General features: G+C 42.4%; 1 protein-coding gene across 2 annotated transcripts in view; it reads right to left on the bottom strand.

The window, feature by feature from the left end:
- The window catches only part of cep57l1 (centrosomal protein 57, like 1), a 73156-nt gene that overhangs the window by 22603 nt on the left and 29318 nt on the right, over positions 1–21235 (bottom strand). For both annotated transcript variants that reach the window (XM_072552300.1, XM_072552290.1), the window contains exons 6-8: positions 16541–16712; positions 12176–12346; positions 2992–3113 (exon numbers count right to left, since the gene is read on the bottom strand). In XM_072552300.1, the coding sequence (XP_072408401.1) occupies positions 2992–3113; positions 12176–12346; positions 16541–16712 (465 nt within the window). The remainder of the gene's footprint in view (positions 1–2991; positions 3114–12175; positions 12347–16540; positions 16713–21235) is intronic.

Consider the following 21235-nt stretch of genomic DNA (forward strand, 5'->3'; position numbering starts at 1 on the left):
AAGTCCTTCTATTGTACTGTTTTCTTTTGACTGCCTTGTTGATTAGTTTGTTTCCAGCACTAGGGAGGAAAGAGAACTTATTTTTGGTTTTATCTGTACTACAGAGGTTTTTAAATGGCTGTTCTCAGAGCTGTGACCTTCACAGCACACTAGGACATCAGGCTAATTATACACACAGGAGAAAGTGAGGACTGCAGATGCTGGAGATCAGAGTGGAGACTGTGGCGCTGGAAAAGCACAGCAGGTCAGGCATCATCTGAGAAGCAGGAGAATTGATGTTTTGGGCAAAAGCCCTTCATCAGGAAAGATGAAGGGCTTTTGCCTGAAACGTTAATTCTCTTGCTACTCGGATGCTGCCTGACTTGCTGTGCTTTTCCAGCACCACACTCTACTAATTATACACACAGGCTAGTGTTGCAGTCCATTTTATTAATTCTTTCTTCTATATATTCCTGGAAGGACAAAGCACAACGATTCTGCAGGAAGTGACTCTCTGTTAAGGGACAGAAGGCTATCAGCACCCTCACTAACACTTCCTGTTATATTTCTCTCTATTTGAAGTTCTCCTGATCTTAGTGTGAGAAAGTGGATTATTTTAGATAGTAGCATAATTTTGGCGGTACAGACTCAATGGGCCAAAGAGCGTTTTCTGTACAGTATGATTTCCAGTTGAGATATTCCATTGGCCCCACACAAGTGTCTGCCAAAAAGCAACTAAATTAACTTCACATTTTGGCTGCAGCAGACTTATTTACAAAAGATGCTTTGAAATTAAAAGCTATAATGTCCTTGGTATTTGTGAAACCTGCATTGCCTCTAATCCAGAACCAAGACCATCTGACCTCTAACAGAGCTGCAGCACATAGACATCACTTGCATGTGTGCACAAACTTAGAAACTGAGCTTTAATCCATTAAATCATTCAGAGGGGTAGATGGGAGAATGGGTATTAGGATAAACATTCCAGAAACAAAAGTCCTCAACTAGCCTGCTTCCACAGTGCAACACCGTCCTCCAACTATCAAGATCCCCAGCCAGCCACTGAACAACACTGATTAATTCCCATACCTTGGGGCCTTTTCTCAGCAAGGGTTAACATCAACGATGAAATTCAACATTGCTTCCAGTGATCTAGTGCAGCCTTCGGCCACCTGAGGAATAAAGTGTTTGATGACAAAGGCCTCAAACTCAGCATCAATGTCAGGGTCTACAGAACATAGCATGGTGCTACCTGCCCTACTTGGCGTGTCAGAAACATAGCCAATGTACAGCTAACATCACAAATCACTAGAAAAATATCAGCAATGATGTCTCCAGAAAATCCTGCAAATCCAACAGTGGGATAGATGCTCCAATACCATTGTCTTCTCTTTAGCCAATATGCCCACCATCGAGTCACTGGTTGCTGTTAATCAGCTGTACTGGACAGGCCACAATATCTGCATACCTGACAACGTCTAAAACAAGTTCTCTACTCTAAGCTTCATCACAGCAAGTGATTATTGGGAGGCACAGAAAACACTTCAAAGATATTCTCAAAACCTCAATCAAACAAATGCAATTTCCCCAAAGGCTCATGGGAATCCCTTGTCCAAGAGAACACAAACTACAGAAGAAGCATCTGTAAAGATGCCAACCATCTCAAACATCTCTCACCAACTCAGGTGGAGGCCAAGTGCAAACAGCAGAAGGTGTGTGCAAACACCTGACCATTCACTTCTTCAAACATTACTTTCCGCAGAATGTGCAGATCTAACATTAGAATATTTAGTCATCTCAGGTCCCACAACTCTGAAAGGAAATAAGTCAACCTTGCGCTTAGGGGATAGCATATGAAGAGGAACACAACCTTTAATTTTCACTCCCTGTGGGAAAACACCACTAATTCTCCAACATCACTCTGGAAACAGTGATGAAAATCCTTCTCAGTGCTACAGTAAACTTGAGAGGACATTGCTGGCCAAGTACTACAGTACTCTGTATTTAAGGTACATTCAAAATGTTGGTTTGGAATTTTTAGGATAACTCTAACATGAAAGCACAAAACTTTTTTTAAAAATGTGTAAATGCAATAATTGCTTCCATATTCACTTAGAGCAATGAAAATGTGAGGTGGAAATTCACCTTTTTTTTATTGTTCTTATATCCAAAAATGCCCTTTCACATTACTGAAGTTTTGCTACCCCCCAGCACTAAATCACCTGTGGAAGCACCCAGCCCATTTCTTGAAAAATATCCAGAAGTGCGTTTATATACAATTAATGTTTCTATCACCAAATTACAAGTAGTATATTCTTAAGGTATCAACCGTCATGAGCATATCACCCACGTTTTCAACTGAATAATTTACATCCAAAGTCTGTTCAAGGCATTCACCTCTTTTTACATCATGTCCCCTAATTTTGGGAACCTCTTTATTTGTAAATTAAGTGCTTTGGATTCAATGAGTTTCTTCTTCAGACAATTCCAAATCATGTAACTTTGGAATTCAGGTAACTTTTATCAATTAATGTGAAGTCTTTCAATCCACCATAGTATAATCAGTTAAGCTCTCTACACATGATGCTGTGAAAAGACCAAGCCTTTGGTCAATTTATCCAAATATCTCAAAATGTTTTAACAATGCTCTTGAAATGTTTTGAGGTGTATTGCTGCGTTAAACGTGTTATATAAAGGCACTTAGTCAGCGCTGTTTGTTTGGTGGCCTTCTCTTGTCGATACACATCTGTCAAAGATTTGTGAAGGTAATACAATATACATGCTGTCTACTGATTATTAACAAATGCTAGCAGATATACACTCCCAAACTGCTTGTAGAAGAGAACGTGGAACCTACTCAGGATGCATTGCATGAGGTGCAATTAGTTGTGGGAATGAAGTCACAAGCGACTGGTATACACAGTCTGGCTCTGGATGCACACATGAAGCCATTTTTTTAACAACATGCAATGCACAACCCAAATAAAGAGAATCGTAATTTGCCACATTCACCTGTTTTTCCAATAAAATGTTCTTCTCCGTTTCTGTATGGTCCACCATCGTTCTCATATATTCTAATTGTTTCTCCAGAAGTGAGCAGCGGTCTTCAACATTTGCCAGTTGGACAACAAGTTCTGAATAAAGAACAATAGTTAAGCTGTCTAGAACTGGTTTAATAATGGAGTTTTGTTTCATTCTTTAACGAACCACTGGATTTCTCAACTTCCTTCTCCAAGTCTCAATATTTTTGCCGTATCTTTTTAATGCCTGTAGAGTGGCTGAGTCTCAAAATCTCAGCAGGGAAATTATGTCATAAATTAAAAGCATATCTCCTGCTTGTTATGTACCACAGAGAATCAGGTCAATCGTCACATCAGTATTGGGGTTTAATGCGACATGAGAGCAGCGGTCATGATTCCATATCCCCATCATTCAACCACATATTCACGCTGTTATAAAGTCAGAGAATCATTGAGATGTATAGCATGGAAACAGACCCTTCAGCCTAACTTGTCCTTGTCAACCAGATATCCCAACCCAATTTAGTCCCACCTGCCTGCACCTGGCCCATATCCCTCCAAACTCTTCCTATTTATATACCCATCCAGATGCCTTTTAAATGTTGCAATTGTACCAGCCTGCACCACTTCTTCTGGTGGCCCATTACATACACTCACACCCTGTGTGTGAAAACGTTGCCCCTTAGGTCTCTTTTATATCTTTCCCCTCTCACTCTAAACCTATGCCCTCTAGTTCTGGACTCCCCCACCCCAGGGAAAAGACCTTGTCTGTTTACCCTATCCATGCTCATGATTTTATAAACCTCCATAGGGTCACCCTTCAGCCTCTGACGCTTCAGGGAAAACAGCCCGAGCCTATTCAACCTTTCCCTATAGTTCATCCTCCAACACTGGCAACATCCTTGTAAATCTTTTCTGAACCCTTTCAAGCTTCACAACATACTTCCAATAGGATGGAGACCAGAATTGCACACAATATTCCAACAGTGGCCTAACCAATGTCCTGTATAGCCACAACATGACTTCCCAATTCCTGTACTCAATACTCAGACCAATAAAGGAAAGCATACCAAACTTCATCTTCACTATCCTATCTAGCTGCGCTTCTACTTTCAAGAAGCTATGAACCTGCAATCCAAAGTCTCTTTTTTTCAGCAACACGCCCCAGGACCTTAACATTAAGTCTATAAGTCCTGCTAAGATTTGCTTTCCCAAAATGCAGCACCTCACATTTACCTAAACTCCATTTGCCACTCCTCAGTCCAATGGCCCACCTGATCAAGATCCTGTTGTAATCTGAGGTAACCTTCTTCGCTGTCCACTGCACCTCCAATTTTGGTGTCAAACTTACTAACTATACCTCTTAATCTCACATCCAAATCATTTATGTAAATGAAGAAAAATAGTGGACCCAGCACCGATCCTTGTGGCACTCCATTGGTCACAGGCCTCCAGTTTGAAAACGAACCCTCTACCACCACCTTTTGTCTTCTACCTTTGAGCCTGTTTTGTATCTAAATGGTTAGTTATCCCTCTATTTCATGTGATCTAAACTTGCTCACTAATCTCCCATGGGGAACCTTGTTGAATGCCTTACTGAAATGCACACAGATCATTTCTATCGCTCTGCCCTCATCAATCCTCTCTGGTACTTTTTCAAAAAAACTTAAACAGGTTTGTGAGACGTGATTTCCCAAGCACAAAGCCATGCTGACTATCCATAATTAGTCCTTGATACACATACATCCTGTCCCTCAGAACTCCCTCCAACAACTTGCCTGACATCAGGCTCACTGGTCTATCGTTCCCTGGCTTGTCCTTACCACCTTTCTTAAATGATAGCACCAAATTGACCAACCTCCAATCTTCTAGCACCTCACCCTGTGATTATTGATGACACAAATGTCTCAGCAAGAGGCCTAGCAATCACTCCCTAGATTCCCATGAAGTTCTAGGGTACACCCAATCAGGTCCTGGGCATTTATCCACTTTTACGCATTTCAAGAGATCCAGAATTTCCTCCTCAGTAATATGAATGTTTTTCAAGATGTCACCATCTATTGCACCATATTCTATATCTTCCATGTCCTTTTCCATTGTAAACATCGATGCAAAATACTCATTTAGCAACTCCCCCATCTTAGGTGGCTCTACATAAAGGCAGTCTTGCTGATCTTTGATGGGCCCGATTCTCTCCCCACTTATCCTTCTGTCCTTAACGTATTTATAAAAACCCTTTGTATTCTCCTTAACTCTATTTGCCAAAGCTATCTCATGCTCCCTTTTTGCCTTCCTGATTTCCCTCCTACTGCCTTTACACTTGAAGAATTCACTCTCTCTCTCTCCTGTCTATACCCGACATATGCTTCCTTCTTTTTCTTAACCAAAACCTCAATTTCTTTAGTCATCCAGCTTTCCCTACACATACCAACCTTTTCTTTCACCCTAACAGGAATATACTGTCGCTGGACTCTTATTATCTCATTTCTGAAGACTTTCCATTTTCCAGCCGTCCCTTTACCTGCGAACATCTGCCTCCAATCAGCTTTTGAAAGTTCTTGCCTAATACCGTCAGAATTGGCCTTTCTCCAATTTAGAACTTCAACTTTTAGATCTGGTCTATCCTTTTCCATCACTATTTTAAAACTAATAGAATTATGGTCACTGGTCCCAAAGTGCTCCCCCACTGACCCCTGTCATCTGCCCTGCCTTATTTCCCAAGAGTAGGTCCAGTTTTGCACCTTCTCTAGTAGGTACATCCACATATTGTACAAGAAAATGTTTTGATTCATGCTTAACAAATTCTTCTCCATCTATCCTTAATACTATGGCAGTCCCAGTCTATGTTTAGAAAGTTAAAATCCCCTATTATAACCACCGTATGATTCTTACAGATAAGAGGTCTCCTTACAAATGTGTTTGTCAATTTCCTGCTATTAGGGGGTCTATATTACAATCCCAATAAGATTATCATCCCTTTCTTATTTCTCAGTTCCACCCAAATAACCTCCCTGGATGTATTTCTGGAAATATCCTCCCTCAGTACAGCTACAATGCTATCCCTTAACAAAAATGCCACTCCCTCCCCCCCTTTCTTGTCCTTTCTGCAGCATTTGTATCCTGGAACATTAAGGTGCCAGTCCCATCCATTTCTGAGCCATGTTTCTGTAACTGCTATGATATCTCAGTCCCACGTTCCTTATCATGCCCTGAATTTATCTGCCTCCCTGTCATAATTTCCCTGCCCCCAGCTATAACTCTTGCCCTGCAGTGCACACTTATCCCTCTCCATCACTAGAGTAAAAGTCACCGAATTGTGGTCACAATCCCCAAAGTGCTCACCTACCTCCAATTCTAACACCTGGCCTGGTTCGTTACCCAGAACCAAATCCAGTATGGCCTCACCTCTTGTTGACCTGTCTACAAATTGTGTCAGGAAACCCTCCTGCACACATTGGACAAACACCGACCCATCTAACAAACTCGAGCTATAGCTTTCCCAGTCAATATCAGGAAAGTTAAAGTCCCCCATAACAACCACCCTACTACTTTCACTCTTCTCCTGAATCATCCTCGCAATCTTTTCTTCTACCTCTCTCTGACTATTAGGAGGCCTGTAGAAAACTCCTAACAGGGTGACCTCACCTTTCCTGTTCCTAACCTCAGTCCAAACTACCTCAGATGGCGAGTCTTCATCCATCGTCCTTTCCACCGCTGTAATACTATCTTTGACAAGCAATGCCACACCTCCCCCTCTTTTACCCCCACCTCTAACCCTACTAAAACATTTAAACCCTGGAACCTGCAACAGCCAATCCTGTCCCTGTTCTACCCATGTCTCCGTAATAGCCACAACATCGAAATCCCAAGTACCAACCCACGCTGCAAGTTCACCTACCTTATTTCGTATACTTCTTGCATTGAAGTATACACATTTCAAGCCACTTTCCTGTTTACAGGCACCCCCCCCTTTGAGATTGATGCTATGTTCCTAACCTCCCTATACTCCAGGTCCCGCACCCTAAAGCTACAAGGTAAAAACAATGACTGCAGATGCTGGAAACCAGATTCTGGATTAGTGGTGCTGGAAGAGCACAGCGGTTCAGGCAGCATCCAAGTAGCTTAGAAATCGACGTTTCGGGCAAAAGCCTTCGTCAGGAAACCCGATGAAGGGCTTTTGCCCGAAACTTCGATTTCGAAGCTACTTGGATGCTGCCTGAACCGCTGTGCTCTTCCAGCACCACTAATCCAGACCCTAAAGCTACAGTCTAGGTTCCTATGCCCCTGCAGAGTTAGTTTAAATCCCCCCCCACCCCCCCCCAAGAGCACTAGCAAACCTCCCCCCAGGGATACTGGTGCCCCTCAGGTTCAGGTGTAGATCATCCTGTTTAGAGGGTTCCCCAGAAAGAACTCCAGTTATCCAGATACCGGAATCTCTCCCTCCTGCACCATCCCTGCAGCCACGCATTTAACTGTTCTCTCTCCCTATTCCTTGACTCTCTATTACGTGGCACGGGTAACAAACCAGAGACAACAACTCTGTTTGTTCTAACTCTGAGCTTCCAACCTAGCTCCCTGAAAGCCTGCCTAACATCCTCAGCCCTCTTCCTACCTAAGTCGTGGTCCACATTGGCACCAACGACATCGGGCTGCTCCCCCTCCCCCTTAATGACCTGGAAAACACGATCAGAGATGTCACGTACCCTTGCACCTGGGAGGCAACATACCAAATGTGAGTCTCTCTCGCCCCCACAAAACCGCCTGTGCCCCGAACTATCGAGTCCCCAATAACTATTGCTCTGCTCTTCTCCACCCTTCCCTTCTGAGCAACGGGGATAGGCTCTGTGCCAGAGGCCTGAACCCCATTGCTTACCCCTGGTAAGCCGTCCCCCCCACAAGTATCCAAAACGGTATACTTGTTCTTGAGGGGAACAGCCGCAGGGGACCCTGCACTGGCTGCTTCCGCCCAGTCCCCCTTACTGTCACCCATCTGTCTGCAATCTTTGGAGTTACTACTTCCCTAAAGCTCCGATCTATGACCCTCTCTGCCTCCCGAATGATCCTAAATTCATCCAACTCCAGCTCCAGTTCCCTAACATGGTTTTGGAGGAGCTGGAGATGGGTGCACTTCCTGCAAATGAAATCAGCAGGGACGACCATGGCATCCCTCACCTCAAACATGTTGCAAGAGGTAACAAGAGGTAATCCTATATAACACGCAAACTCTCCCTAAACTCCCTCATCAACAAGAAGAGTATATCACTTTACTAAGGGCCATTTTTGCTTCTTCCAATTTGCACACCCAGAAAATAGCACCGTCTTATTTATCTACAAAATACTGCTCCAGGCTAACTTAATACTTATGGCTTAATACTTATGGCTAGTGGAGATCATACTAAAGAATAGTCAAAGGCATAATTAATGAGGATCAAAGGAAACAATATTGATACTTATGGCTTATATTTTTAAGTTTAATCAAGAGACATGTCTCAATAAAACATAATCAAGAAAGAACCCTCTCTATTCACGACTGCAGACTTACACCAGAAACTATTTAATTATCTGTTTCTGCGCTGTGACCTCTCCCAAACAGATTCCTTCAAGATCAGTTGTGAATCTCACTGTTTGTTAATTTTCCCAGACGCACTCTGACGTTCTTAAAAGTCAGCACAATTCCTGCTTCATTGACAAATTCCAATAATACGTTGCTTGGCCTCACAACCTGCTGTGTAAAATGTTTCTCCTGTTTTTTGTCCTAAATCTCAACCTGTATTGATCTAAACCCCTCTACCGCCAGAAACAAAATGCTCATTTCCTCTGTTCAAACCCTCCATAACATTAATAAATCTTGATTGTTCCTTGCCAGGAAGCTCTGTATTTCATTGACATTTGCCATATGTTTATCCGTTTCAGGTGGTGCTTTCAAGCAGCTAAACTCCCAAATTGCTCTGTCCTTCCACATCACTTAAGCCTACCTCAAAATGCAATTACTTCTGTTTTTCTACTCTCAGATGAAACTCACATCTGCAAATTGCCTCCCACCTCCAATTCTACTCACTTACCAATATTGTTTCCTTTGATCCTCATTAATTATGCCTTTGACTATACTTTAGTATGATCTCCACTAGCCAGAGATCAAACCATTGACTTTCATGGTGATTGACAGCCCTTCGATGCTGTAACCCCCTTCCCATAACTTTGAGCAACTACCCTATCTCCAAAAGTTTGCGCCTTGCTTGCTAACTTTAGCAAAGCTGGCCTCAGCAATTTGTGAACTCTCATGAAAAACATACCAACACACTATGCCATCCAAAAACACACAATCATGTTTGACAAATTTGTTAGAATTCTTTGAGGATATAGCAAGCAGAGTTGATGAAAGGGAACCAGGATATGTTATGAGAAGGTACTTTGTAAGGTGCCATATAAAAGATAAATGCACAAGATTGAAGCTCATGGATAATGTGTTAGCATGGATTGGCTAAGAGACAGAAGGATATTATGTAGCAACGGTCACAATCCTAGGGTTTCAATTATTTACTACCTATATTAAGTAGTTGGAGGAGCGGTCAAAGTGTAGTGTATCCAAACTTTCTGATAATACAATAATAGGTGGGGGAGGGCTATGCTGCAGTCAGGACATAAAGAATCTGCAATCTTGTTGAATAGCAGGGCAAACTTGAGGGGCTGAATGGCCTCCCCCTGCTCCTATTTTATAGGTTCGTCACTGGCAGCTTTATGACAATTCCCTCATCTTGCACAGCCAGGTTTCAGACAAAAAAATATGTTATCAGTTGTTTCCAGTCTCAACCGTGTGGTCAAGTATCAGTAATTCCCTAACAAAGGATTTGGATGAATTGTATTGTGGCCAAATTTGCCAATGACACAAAGATAGGTAGCAAAGAAGTTGTGAGGAGGACACAATAGTGCACAAAGCAATAGAGCTAGGTTAATTGAGTTGATTACAGTTTGGCAGATGGGAATATGTGAAGCTATCCATTTTGGCAAAGAGAATAGAAAAGTGGAATTTTATTTTAAAAGACGACAGATTGCCAAATATATTTTCCAGACTTATCAGGCTGTCTTAGTACATGAATCACAAGAGGCTAGCAAGTAATTAGGAAACAGAATGATAGTCTTTATTTCAAGGGGGCTGGAGTATAGAAGTAAGGAATTCTTGCTATAGTACAGAAAACTTGAGACTCTGTCCCCAGAAACCATGAAAAGTTTGAGTCTCCTAACTTTTTCTTAAAAAATTCAAATTTACTTGAATTAGATGAAGTTTAGAAAAGATTCACTAGGCTGATTCCTGGAATTAGGACAGATCAATTGGACTTATTCCTTTCATAGTTTAGAAGAATGAGAGCTGATCTTGTTGAAACGCAAGACACTGACAAGGTTTGACAGATTAGATACTTCCCTTTGTGGGAGAGTCTAGAACTAGGGGCACAGTTTCAAAATATGAGGTTTCATATTTAAGGAGACGAGGAAGAAGTTTTTTGTTGCATAGTTGGTCATCTTTGGAATTCTCTTTCCCAGAGAGCAGTGGAAGTTGCATCATTAAATATATTCAAGGTTGAGTTAAACAGATCTGGTAGATGGAAGTGGGTACAGCAGATGCTGGAGATTAGAATCAAGATTAGAGCGGTGCTGGAAAAGCACAACAGGTCAGACAGCATCCGAGGAACTGAGAAATCAACTTTTTGGGAAAAAGCCCTTCATCAGGAATGATTTCTGATAATGGACTTTTGCCCGAAACGTCAATATTCCTGCTCCTCGAATGCTGCCTGACCTGCTGTGCTTTGCTAGCACCACTCTAATCTTAAACAGATCAGGGTCTGGTAGGAAAGTGCAATTAAGGCTACAATCAGATCAGTCATTAAATTTATTGAATGACTTACATCAGTTCCTATTTCTTATGATTTTGGTTTATGATTTTGGAATATTCCAGTTGCTGCTGTCAAATATTTGTTAGAGGTAAAAGGTTGGATTGCTAGCCACAAGGAATCTGCAGCAGTTTGACCCCTTGATTCATCAGCACAAACTTGATAGTCATAAAAATAATAAAGAAAGAACGGGTCATAGTAGAATAGCTTTAAAAAAATGTGTAAAAATGAATACTCCAGTTCCTCAATGTTACGAATCTCAATTTACATAAGTGATCAGTTACCAAATAACAACAAACCACTGACACTACATAAGGAGCTTTAGGGAAAATGACAAATTTCACAAATGGAGAAAATAAAATTAGCACTCTCAGCTTCAGACATTTCATCTGAGGGGTTGAACTGATAGAAGTTCGGAGCAGATCACTTTGTCTGCCTTCAATGAGAAAGAATGGTGGCACAGTGGTTAGCACTGCTGTCTCACAGCGCCAGAGACTCGGGTTCAATTCCCGCCTCAGGCAACTCTGTGTGGAGTTTGTACGTTCTGCCCGTGTCTGCATGGGTTTCCTCCAGGTGCTCCGGTTTCCTCCCACAGTCCAAAAAAAATGTGCAGGTTAGGTGAATTGGCCAAATTAAATTGCCCATAGTGTTAAGTGAAGGGGTAAATGTAGGGGAATGGGTCTGGGTGGGTTGCGTTTCGGCAGGTCGGTGTGGACTTGTTGGGCCGAAGGGCCTGTTTCCACACTAAGTAATCTAATCTAATCTAATAAAAAGGGAGCTCCAGAAATAGTTCTTCACTTTATCTAGCTTCAGTGAGGGGGAAAAAGGGGATTGGTAAAGAGAGAGGCCATTCCAGCATTCTCAGAGAAACAGGAGGGATCTATTAAAACCAGTGTCTATAGACTGTTGGCATTGTCTGTCACTGTTTCTTTTTTCACCCTTTGCTAATTTTCATTGCACAATTGTTGGTAGTGTTAAAATTGAAATCAGGAGCAGATTACGTGAGGAACACAGGCACAGACCAACCTCTTAAGCAGTGCCTAACTAAACTGCATGAGTATCTTTATCACACATACATGAATTGAAAATGATGGCTTATTACTACCTTCAAAGTGGGCAAATAGAGATGGACCTTAAACAATGATCTTTCCATGCAGAACCATTTTATAGATTTATTTTAAAACTTGGTTGCATTCCGCAGTATGGCTTTGCTTTACTTTCTGGTTGAAGTTGGTGATTAAAATATTTTAAAGTCCAAAACAATTGCACAAATCAAAACTACTCATTCACCGTTAGATACTCCCTTCTCGATTCTAGTGTTAGTTTTCTTTCCACGCTCTGGTCCATGTGTGTACTGAACGGATTCAGAGCTCAGACTTTGCATTTTCTTTTCAGCTTCTGCACGTTCCACCTCTAAACGCCGAATCTTTTCCTGAAGATTTTTCAAAGCCGAAACTATAGCTAGAAACAGAGAAAAATATTCAATAGTGAGAAAAACAGACATGGTTGCGTGCCTGTCATTCTAACGTAGGCTAGACTTTTGGATAGTCAAAAAGTATGGTGTGGAAAAGCACAGCAGGTCAGGCTGCATCCGAGGAGCAGGAGAGTCAATGTTTTGGGCATAAGCCTTTCCTGATGAAAAATCGACTCTCCTGCTCCTTGAATACTCCCTGGCCAGTTGTGCTTTTCTAACGCCACACTTTTAGACTCTGACTCTCCAGCAGCTGCGGTCCCCACTTCCTCCTAAACTTTTGAGGAGGAAATCAGCTTAGATCCTAATTAAGTTCCCAATCTGGTTAATTCCACAAGAGTCCAAATTTAGAATTAATTTTACTTGAAGTAGTCACAGAATGGTTGTCACAAGGGTAATTTTGATCAGAGCTGAAAATGTGTAGCTGGAAAAGTGCAGCAGGTGAGGCAGCATCCAAGGAAAAGGAGAATCGACGTTTCGGGCATAAGCCGTTCTTCAGGAATGAGGAAAGTGTGTCCAGCAGGCTACGATAAAAGGTAGGGAGGAGGGACTTGGGGAGGGGCGTTGTAAATGCGATAGGTGGAAGGAGGTCAAGGTGATCACATTTCCAACGCCCCTCCCCCCTACCTTTTATCTTAGCCTGTTGGACATACTTTCCTCATTCCTGAAGAAGGGCTTACGCACGAAACGTCGATTCTCCTGTTCCTTGGATGCTGCCTGACCTGCTGCGCTTTTCCAGCAACACATTTTCAGCTCTGATCTCCAGCATCTGCAGTCCTCACTTTCTCCTCGATAATTTTGATCAGACTAGACACAGACCAGAGAAGCCACAATAATGTTTTTAAAACAAAAAATTATTCTCGGGATGTTGGCATTACTGACTAGGCCAGCATTTATTGCTTATTCCCAATTACCCTGGAAAAAGTTGTGAAGTGCCTTCTTGAATCACTTAGTTCTTGTAGGGACTCCCACAATGGTTTTAAGAAGGGACTTGCAGGATTTTGATCAGGTGACAATGAAGGAACAGCAAAATGAGTCAGGTCAGGAACATGTGCAATGTGGCAAGTAACTTATTTATTGGTGTTCCTTTAGATCAGGAGAGAGGTAAGTGAAGATTTAATGGAGCTGTTCAAAATTAAGGGATTTTTAGAATTAATATACATAAACTATTAATGACTGTTTTATAATTGGTAACCAGAAGAGGTGACAAAATTTTGGGAGAAGATTTGCAGCTCGGGTGCTCGTTGTTGTGGTTCTGTTCGCCGAGCTGGGAATGTGTGTTGCAGAGACAAACCACTATAAATGCCGGAGGAAACATCACAGAAGCGCTTCACAGGAGGCTCCCAAGAACTGAGGATGTCACCTAGGCAGGGGACGAAACGTTTGCAACACAAATTCCCAGCTCAGCGAACAGAACCACAACAGAGGTGACAAAAACCAAGACAACACACACAAAATTATTTGCGACAAGGAATGATGCCATTTTATAGCACTTTTAGGATCTGCAGTGAAATGCAAATACATCTGGGCCACTTTAAATGGGTGGAATCATTAGACTTCAAGTGGCTAAAAACAAATAGTCTCCCTTTGCACACCTTCCATTAATGTCAAGACAGTGGAAAAATGCACTTGTATAAATTCACCGAAGTGACCTCAGTATTTCAGCAGTTGGTGTACATAATACAGGTCACGACCTTGCTGGTTTACATACTTACAAAACAAAAGATTACAGCAGTGCTTCAAACTATTTTCCAACCTAACCTCATTTGTGTTGCTGAACAAAGAGACCTTAGAATGCAGGTTCATAGCTCCTTGAAAGTGGAGTCGCAGGTAGATAGGATAATGAAGGCAGCGTTTGGCATGCTTTCCTTTATTGATCAGAGTATTGAGAACAGGAGTTGGGAGATGTTGCAGCTGTACAGGACATTAGTTAGGCCACTGTTGGAATATTGCATGCAATTCTGGTCTCCTTCCTATCGGAAAGATGTTGTGAAACTTGAAAGGGTTCAGAAAAGATTTACAAGGATGTTACCAGGGTTGGAGGATTTGAGCTGTAGGGAGAGGCTGAACAGGCTGGGGCTGTTTTCCCTGGAGCGTCGGAGGCTGAGGGGTGACCCTATAGAGGTTTACAAAATTATGAGGGGCATGGATAGGTAAATAGGTAAAATCTTTTCCCTGGTGTCAGGGAGTCCAGAACTAGAGGGCATACGTTTAGGGTGAGGGGGGAAAGATATAAGAGAGACCTAAGGGGCAACTTTTTCACATAGAAGGTGGTACGTGTATGGAATGAGCTGCCAGAGGAAGTGGTGGAGGCTAGTACAAATGCAACATTTAAGAGGTATTTGGATATGAATAGGAAGGGTTGGGAGGGATATGGGCCGGGTGCAGGCAGGTGGGACTAGATTGGGTTGGGATATCTGGTCGGCATGGATGGGTTGGACCGAAGGGTCTGATTCCATGCTGTACATCTCTATGACTTCACCAGTTTCCTCATCTTCCCTCCCCCCACCTTATCCCAGATCCAACCCTCCAACTTGGTACCATCCTCTTGAACTGTCCTACCTATCCATCTTCCTTCCCACCTATCCAATCCACTTATCTGACCAATCACCTTCACCCCCACCTATCGCATTCCCAGCTACCTTCCCACCCAGCCCCATCCCCTCCTCAGTTGTCTCTCAGCCCCCTTAGGCCCCCATACGTTCCTGATGAAGAGCTTATGCTCGAAACATCAACTTTCCTGTTCGGTGGATGCTGCCTGCCTGACTGTGCTTTTCCAGCACCTCGATATTTGACTCTGATCTCCAGGATCTGCAGCCCACACTTTCTCCCACCATCTTCTCCTGCACAAATAGGGTTGGGGAAAAAAGGGCTGTCCTTGCCAGTAATGCTCACAGCCATGAACAAATATTTATTGAAAATGTCTTGAAAATTAATATGATGGAAAACAAAATGAACCAACACAACAGCATTAAAGGAGTATAGTATCATTATAAGACAATAATATAACAACAGCGTTTTCAGAATACTTTTATTTTGTTTACTCATTTAGATTTCAATGACTATCTCCATTTTCACCCGAAAACTCAGTGAAGACCCTCTCCTCCCACTCCCCTACACATTGCATTTGTATGGGCTGATTACACTCATTCAGCAATATCACCTTCCCCGATCTCTTCCCTCCAAATCCACTTTCTTCCTTCGCCCACCGTTCTCTCTCCCTATGAAATCCAATTTGCTCTGCCCTTCCCTCCAACAGCATCCAATTCCCCACTCACTCAACCCATCTCTCCTCAAACCCATCACCAGACAATGTCTCCCTTTCATCCCTTCAGTCTACCTAATTCAACCTTCCCTCACCCCAAACCTACTCCTTTGTCCACTCTACCATCTACCTGAATTTTTCCACCTTGCTCAGACTTGGTTCTTTGTTTCTGCTGGCGCCTGCTGTGCTGTCTATATGGGAAGTAACAGCTCAGGTTCTAGGGACTCAGATTCCAACAGCCCGGGTGAGTACCTTCCTTTGAAATTTGACATTTGGGTAGTGGAAGAGCCCAAAATAGTAGAGTCAGTGGCAGTGCAAAGGAATAAGTGCACCAAGAGTGGAATGTGGCTGACACCACACCACCTATTTTAAACATGGACAGCAGTGTTTCAAGAAGGCAGTTCATCACCGCCTTCTCAAGGACAACTAAGGATGGGCAATAAATGCTGGCTAAGCCAATTACACCTGATTCCCATGAGTGAAAGAAAATAAAAAAGGGGTCACCCATTAAAAGACAGAGCTGAGAAGAAATTGCTTCTCTCAGATTCTGTGGGATTCTTTGTTGCAGGGGGTTGTTGAGGTTGGGTCAGTAAGTATGTCTGAGGTGGAGATAAGAGATATTTTTAATCAGTAAGGAAATCAAATCATTCAGCTGATTAAGTCTGCATCGACCCTCCGAAGAGCTATCCACTGAGCCGCCAGCATTCAAAGACTCGAGGTCAATTAATATTACACTGTATTTCAATTCAATGCTGCCGATAGCCATAAGAGATGACAACACAGGTCCAAAAAACTGGAAACACAAAGCATTGCCGCATTATTGGAGTCTACTGAAATATTCGTAAAATAGTCCTCTACATTTTATACTTTGAATGCATTCAAAAATGTTAACAATCCTTTTCCTCATCTATAAATATACCTTTGCTGTTGGAAGCCAGGCTAATCACATTAGCCTCATCATGGTTTCTTGATCCAGTGGGTGTCACATGAGGCACTGCCTTCTGTTGGATGTCAAAAGAAGTCAACAAAATATTTTCCCAGCTTGAAAGTGGATTCCCTACATACTCGCATTTGGATAGAGATTCCATAATCTAAAAGAGATGAAAATCCCCATTAGAATCATGTTACAAACAATACTTATTGAAAGTTTACCAAGTTGAGAATATTTTCAGAATGAGTGATAAAATAAGTGGGCAGCGTTAATGCCCCCTGAGGGAGCATTAAATAAATTGACCTGCAGTTTGGTTGAAGAAGGGTGTTTTAAAATGGCTTTAAAAAAGGTATGGAGAAAAGTTTGAGGAGGATATTCAGAGGTTCCCAAATAATTGGGGCAGTTGAAGGTTCCTGTTACCAAACTTCGAGATGGCACATAAAAAAACCAGGGTTAGGGGACTAAAAGAATATTAGACCAGATCCTGGTGAAACAGGCAATTTTGCACTGTTAAGACATTTTCCTATACCATTCAACCCAATTCTGTGTACAGTCATTGGACCAGATCAATTGTGATGTTACCAAAGCAATGATACCAGGTTTAAATCTAATCATTTAACATGTAACTATCCAGGTAAGTAATACAGGACTATCTGATGCCAACTAAGAGATGATTGTACAGTGTCCCAGAATCAGAGGAATTGCCACGAACTCTTCTAGCTAGTTCCACGTAGGTATGATTGACATGACAATAACAGACTTTGTATGTTCATATTCAGTTACAAACCCAGTCACCAATTTAGAAACCAGAAGATTTGGCCCAATTATCTTGCAGTAACTAATTATGGCACTAATTATATGCCAGTATAGTCCCAAGTTTGATTCCTGACCTATACTCAGTGAGCTGTTGCAAGCAGAACCACAAATTGATTACAGACCTGAAACAAACATTCAGCACTGTTACAATTCCCACTGCTGATCATAATCCAAATGTCTCAGATGGAAAGTTTACAAATTTGGACAGCAGCAGATATGTTTGTGATATGCATATACAACACAATAACCTAAAAGGTCTACCACCTCTGCTCACGTGGCCAATAGCTTCTTGAGTGAATTATTAAAAAAAATAGGATTTTGATTTGGACTGTCAGTTTTGAGGTTGTTATTACTGATTTAGCTCTGATGCGAGGCCATCAGCCTGAACTGTTGACAGTCTCTGAAAGATTTCTAGTAATTTCTGTTTTTTTAAAAATTTCAGATTTCCAGCATCTGCAGTATTCTGCTTCTGTTTTTGCAAAGATCTGGAAAGGTGTTATCTGAAAGCAGAGAAATTTTTTTTTTGTTTAAAGAAACTCCCTCATGTACAAATGTCAAACATGCACAATTGAAACAGGTACCTGTTGAAAACATGAAAACCTGTTGAAAACAAGAAAACAAGCAAGTCTTTTTTTTTCACATGCACTATAAAAAAGTAAAGTCACCATAGTCTTACTAGACCATAGGGCTCCTTTCTGCTGGTGGTTCACCATCATGCCTCAGACAAGGGGAGAAGCTGAGAAGGAGAATACTTCAGGTGGTGTGGGAATTGAACCCACTTTGTTGACATCACACTGTACACAAATGAACAGTCCAGCCAACTCAGCAAAACCAATCCCTTTACTCTACCTTTTACCAAAGATCTATTGTGGCAACAGCATTACTTGGGTCATCGCAGTAACATTACCTGGTCAATGAAATAAGCTTTTGGGTGAAATGGATAGGTAAAAACATCTAATTCCTGAACGGTCTCTAATCTATTAGTTCACCAATTCAACAGTTTAACTATCATAGTACAAAAATGGTCCTACAATCTTTAAAAAACATTTCTAAAACCCTCGATGGGCTATTGCCTCTGAGATGGCAGATTATTGCATTTCTGCAAAAGGAATGTAGACTTAAACTGTTTCAGAGTCTCATTGCTCCTACTCTCCATTCCATAAATGGAATGAATGCAACAGTTAAGGGGTTAGCACTATATTAAGATATAGTCAGAAAGATTATTAAATTTGTGCATAATCCAAATGGCAGTCTCTCTGTCTGGTTGCACAACTGATTGTCGAAAAGTGGAGTCACAGCAATGAATGTTAGTGAGAACATGAACAAAGATGTCAAAATCATTCCAGCTTTAGCATCCGGTGCCCGCAGCACATTTCCTAACATCTACGAATCAAACGTTTCAAATTTAAAACAAAAAACAGCCACTGGACTCAAAATGTTAAGTCTGCTTTCTCTCCACAAATACTGCAGACCTGTTGAGTTTTTCCAGCAATTTCAATTTTTGTTTGTTTTCCAGCATCCGTATTTCTTATGGATTTTTGTTTAAACTTCAACTTTAAATACAGGATCCAGAAATTACAACCTACCAGAAAAAAAACTCTCAAAGGCGCGGGACTAGCTCAGTTACTTTTACATATTCACCAAGACACAAAAAAAACACAGACAAACCTGGTTTTGGCACAAAATTTTAACGAGGAACCCAACAGCTGAACAGAAATGTATATATTATATAGAATCGAACCAAGTCATGCTGCTGCTCCTCCTTATGTTTTGGTTTCTATGGATGCACCAGAAAGGGCTGTTGAGGGTTTTTAAAAATCCCTCCAGTTGTTGCTCCTCCTCCACCCAGGGTTAACACTGGGAGAACGCTGCTCCTTCATTCAGCTTTACTCACATCTTAAATTCAAGATCAGTTATTGTTTTCACCGTGCAATATTGTGTAATTGTTTTCATCTGCTTCACAGCGGCAGAAACAGATGACGAAAATCCCGAAAACCGAGTGTCCAGGCTTCAGCTCCAACAGCAGGCCTCTGTATCCGAGCAACCAACGGTTCTCTCCAGGCCCCTCCGGGGCATTGAAGAAAGAACAGCGGAGAAACTCCAAGACGGCCCCCATTCCCCGGCGTCACCCACCTCCACACATAGCGCCTCTGCTGGTCACCACTTGCACCTTCGCAGGAAGTTCACGTGGATGGTTTCATTTTTTTTAAAAAGAGCTAGTGAATGATATGATGGGTATTTAAGTTTATTAATCTCATGTACAGAAATATCCTCCTCTGCAGAATTGAGACTTAGTTGAATGGCAAACCACATTTACAAGCATGACTAAATGCCCCGTGGCTTCCCCGCAGAACTTTAAAAATCGAGTTGTGACAAATGAGCTAATATCAAGAGGTATGGCAACATTGGCTCAGTGGTTGTACTGTGGCCTTTATTGTTAAAAGTCACGGGTTCAAATTCCATGCCTGTGCTTTCTTTAATTCACTGGTGAGATGTGTGGCAAAACTGGCTAGCCAGTATTTATTTTTCTACTTATCCTATGAAGTAATGCTTAACTTATTAACTCTGTTTCTCTTACTACATTGTACATATGTATTTTATGTATTTTATACGCAGGTACTTTGGTACCTAAGTTGATGCCACGTGTGGTGATATTGTACACTTTCCACTGTACTTCTGTACACTTGAGTACAGTGACAATAAAATCTACAGCTATTTTGTAGTTACACTTGAAAAAATTACTGCTGATCCCATCAATTAAGGTGATCCATAAATGTAGTATTTGACTATTGGCTGTGTAATCTAGGCTGTAAACAATTACATAATAACAAGAACAGAAGACTTAAGAGTACAAGTACGTCATTCTGTCTTTTGCACTTGCTCAATAAGAACATTCCCAATTCCTCCGCCTCCGCCAGATCTGTTCCCAGGAGGACCAGTTCCACCACAGAACACACCAGATGGCCTCCTTCTTTAGAGACCGCAATTTCCCTTCCCACGTGGTTAAAGATGCCCTTCAATGCATCTTGTCCACATCCTGCACCTCCGCCCTCAGATCCCACCCCTCCAACCGTAACAAGGCCAGAATGCCCCGGTGCTCACCTTCCACCCTACCAACCTTCGCATAAACCAAATCATCCGCCGACATTTCCGCCCACCTCCAAACAGACCCCACCACCAGGGATAGATTTCCCTCCCCACCCATTTCCGCCTTCCGCCAAGACCTTTCCCTCCGTGACTACCTGGTTAGATCCACGCCCCCCTACAACCCACCCTCCCATCCTGGCACTTTCCCCTGCCACCGCAGGAACTGTAAAACCTGCGCCCACACCTCCTCCCTCACCTCTATCCAAGGCCCTAAAGGAGCCTTCCACATCCATCAAAGTTTTACTTGCACATCCACTAATATCATTTATTGTATCCGTTGCTCCCGATGCGGTCTCCTCTACATTGGGGAAACTGGGCGCCTCCTAGCAGAGCGCTTTAGGGAACATCTCGGGGACACCCGCACCAATCAACCACACCGCCCTGTGGCCTAACATTTCAACTCCCTCTCCCACTCTGCTGAGGACATGGAGGCCTCCTTCACCGCTGCTCCCTCACCACCAGACGCCTGGAGGAAGAACGCCTCATCTTCCGCCTCGGAACACTACAACCCAGGGTATCAATGTGGACTTCAACAGTTTCCTCATTTCCCCTTCCCCCACCTCACCCTAGTTCTAAACTTCCAGCTCAGCACTGTCCCCATGACTTGTCCGACCTGCCTATCTCCCTTTCCACCTATCCACTCCACCCTCTCCTCCCTGACCTATCACCTTCATCCCCTCCCCCACTCACCCATTGTACTCTCTGCTACTTTCTCCCCAC

Source organism: Chiloscyllium punctatum, chromosome 3 (genome assembly GCF_047496795.1).
Source record: "Chiloscyllium punctatum isolate Juve2018m chromosome 3, sChiPun1.3, whole genome shotgun sequence".
Lineage (NCBI taxonomy): Eukaryota > Metazoa > Chordata > Chondrichthyes > Orectolobiformes > Hemiscylliidae > Chiloscyllium > Chiloscyllium punctatum.